At 55.6% G+C, this 2833-nt stretch overlaps 1 protein-coding gene across 1 annotated transcript; it reads left to right on the forward strand.

Moving 5' to 3' along the window:
• Positions 1-1190: 1190 nt before the first annotated feature.
• On the forward strand, positions 1191-2818 carry LOC103776245 (vacuolar protein sorting-associated protein 37C-like; the record flags this gene model as incomplete). The annotated part of the gene is made up of 4 exons (XM_008943743.1): positions 1191-1283; positions 1369-1540; positions 2247-2329; positions 2684-2818. Coding segments are annotated over exons 1-4 (483 nt in total), but the record flags the coding sequence as incomplete, so codon positions are not given.
• Positions 2819-2833: the final 15 nt, after the last annotated feature.

A 2833-nucleotide genomic window follows, 5' to 3' on the forward strand; every position in this document is an offset into this window, starting at 1 on the left:
CTTCCCGAGCTGCGGGGGCCGTGTCTGACGGGAGGGGTGCTAGGCCAGAGGCCCGGCCCCGGGGCAGTGCCCAGCTCGGTGTTTCCACCCTCTTTGGGGCCGTTCAGACGCTTCCCACAGCCCAGCCGTGACCTCCCGTTTGGCAGCAGGGACAGAGCTTCTCATGTGTCTGTATTCCTCGTTTTTCCCTCATATTCTTTATGACTCTCATTAATCACAACTCCCCTCTCCCTTTTATTTCTGTTTGTGGAGTTACAGACATCCTCATGCACCAGGGGAGCTGATTTCCTGCTTTTTAGGAGGCTGTTACAGGGACGGGTTTGGCTGGATCCTGGCTGAGGAGGTTTGGGAACCCCCCAACCTCCCCTTGGTGCACGTGCAGAGCCTCCCACAACCTTCCCAGAGGGACAGCACTGGGATGTCTCACCCAGGAGAGAGGTAGAAGAGCCACCAGCCCCTAGGCCAAGGCTGAGATCCTGTTGGTATGTCCCATTCCCTCCCCGTGGGAGTGTGGCTGAGAGTTGGGGTTCATCAGCCTGGAGAGGAGAAGGCTCTGGGGAGACCTTCTGGGGGCTGGCAGAAAGCTGGGGGGGGGATTTTGGAGCAGGAGCTGTTGGGACAGGACAAGGGGGGATGGTTTGAAGCTCCAAGAGGGAGCTTGAGACTGGAGAGAAGGGAGAAATGTTGGATGCTGAGGGGGGTGAGCCCCTGGCCCAGGCTGCCCAGAGAGGTGGTCGCTGCCCCATCCCTGGCACCATCCCAGGGGAGGTTGGTTGGGGCTCTGAGCACCCTGCTCTAGCAGAAAACCCATTATTTCTCTGATTTTAGTCATATTTTGTCATCTTTAGTCATATTTTAGTGTTTTTTTTAAACCACAAGCAGCACTAAAAACGAAGCCACGGCACCGTGTAGCTAGAAAAGAAAACACAGAGAAAACACATCAAATGAGATGAGAGGGTGGTGAAAAGGGGTTAAAAATCAGCAGGGAAAGGGTTATTGAGCAGGTCTGTGCTGTTTTCTGTCCCACTCTCCTCTCAGGAGCCTCTCTCCTGCAGCTCTTTGAAGCAGCTCAAGCTGCTTTTCCATCCCTAATAGGATTAAGACCTATTTGCAGTTGGCTTTAGAAAAACCTGGGGTTTTTTTTTTGACTTGCTGTTGCCATCCTAGGAGGGTGCAGCTCTTGTGGGAGGATGGACACCCTGAGGAACAGGACAGTGGAGGAGCTCCAGGAGCTGCAGGAGAACACGGAGGAGATCGAGCGCCTGGCCCTGGAGTCGCAGGAGGTTGGTGTGGAGCCTCACCAGCACCTCACCTCTTGTGGGATTCCCAAATTCTGTGCTTCCAGGACTGTCGTGCCTCCTTGTGCAGGTTCAGGAGCTGCAGCTGGAGAGGGAGATGGCCCTGGCTGCCAACAGGAGCTTGGCTGAGCAGAACCTGAAGTTCCAGGCGCCGCTGGAGACGGGACGCTCCGAGCTCTCCAGCAAATATGAGGAGCTGCAGAAGCTGGCTGAACGTTGCAAGGAGCAAAAGGCCAAACTGGGTGAGTGCCTGCAGAGAGGTTCTTCTGCTCCTGCCTTCCCTGCCCTCACTGAGCAGAGAAACTCGTGAGGGTGCTGGCAGAAAGGGCTGTGGAGAAGGTGTACACTCCTCTTTCCTGCTCTGTCTCAGTGGGGCAAAACAAAGGTGCTTGGCCCAGCTAGTGAAGCTGTGGCTGTGGTTTGTTCCTCTTCAGAAGGCCCAGAGAAGGGCAACGGAGCTGCTGGGGAAGGGTCTAGAGCCCAAGTGTGGGGAGGAGCAGCTGAGGGAGCTGGGGGTGCTGAGCCTGGAGCAAAGGAGGCTCAGGGGAGACCTTCTGGCTCTGCACAGCTCCTGACAGGAGCCTGGAGGGAGGGAAAAGGGCCTCAAGTCACCCCAGGGGAGGTTTCAGTTGTCCCTGAGGAACAATTTCTTGCCCTGGAGGGTTGCCCAGGGCTGTGCCAGGCTGCCCAGGGCAGTGGTGGAGTCCCCACCCCTGGAGGGGTTTCCAAGCCGTGGAGATGTGGGGTGAGGGACACGGGGCAGTGGGGACCTGGCAGGGCTGGGGGGTGGTGGGACTCCAGGAGCTGAAAGGTCCTTTCCAACCTCAGCAGCTCTGTGACTCTGTAGCAGTGCCCAGGGCAGGAGGGTGAGGGCAGAGCAGGGCTGAGCACTGAGGATTTTTTTCCCTGTTGGGTGTTTAACTCACTCTGCTCTTTGCTCCCCCCCAGAGAAATTCTCAGCAGCAATGCACCCACAGACCTTGCTGGATCTCCTGCAGGTAGAAAGCCAGAAAATAGAAGAGGAGTCTGAGGTGAGCTGAAGCTTTCTCTCCATTAGCAGTTCATTGAATCATTTAGGTTGGAAGATCCCTGCCCTGCTGCTGGCCACACCAGTGCTGATCCAAGCCAGGATGCTGGTGGCCTTTTGGGCCAACAAGGGATTACAACTGAAATGATTATTCCTCAAAGATTTGGAGTTACACTCCCAAAATTATTCCTTTAAATCCAGGTGTTCTCTCTGTCGTTTGGCTCCAAGGATTTGGAAAACCCCTTTGCTTGTGTGGGGGTGCAACAATCTCTGAGCAAGACTTAAATCCTAAGCTGGGTTTGGGGAAGCAGAGTTGGTGGTGCAGCCCTGAACCTCCCCCTTCTATCTTCTCCTCCAGAAAACAGCTGAGAAGTTCCTGGAGGGGGATTTGCCCTTGGAGACCTTCCTGGAGCAGTTTGCAGTCATGAGGAAACTCTCCCACTTGAGGAGGGTCAGAGTGGAGAAGCTGCAGGAGATCCTGAGGAAGACGACAGCCTGGAAGGAGCCT

Source organism: Merops nubicus, unplaced genomic scaffold (assembly GCF_000691845.1).
Source record: "Merops nubicus isolate BGI_N331 unplaced genomic scaffold, ASM69184v1 scaffold1827, whole genome shotgun sequence".
NCBI classification, from domain to species: domain Eukaryota; kingdom Metazoa; phylum Chordata; class Aves; order Coraciiformes; family Meropidae; genus Merops; species Merops nubicus.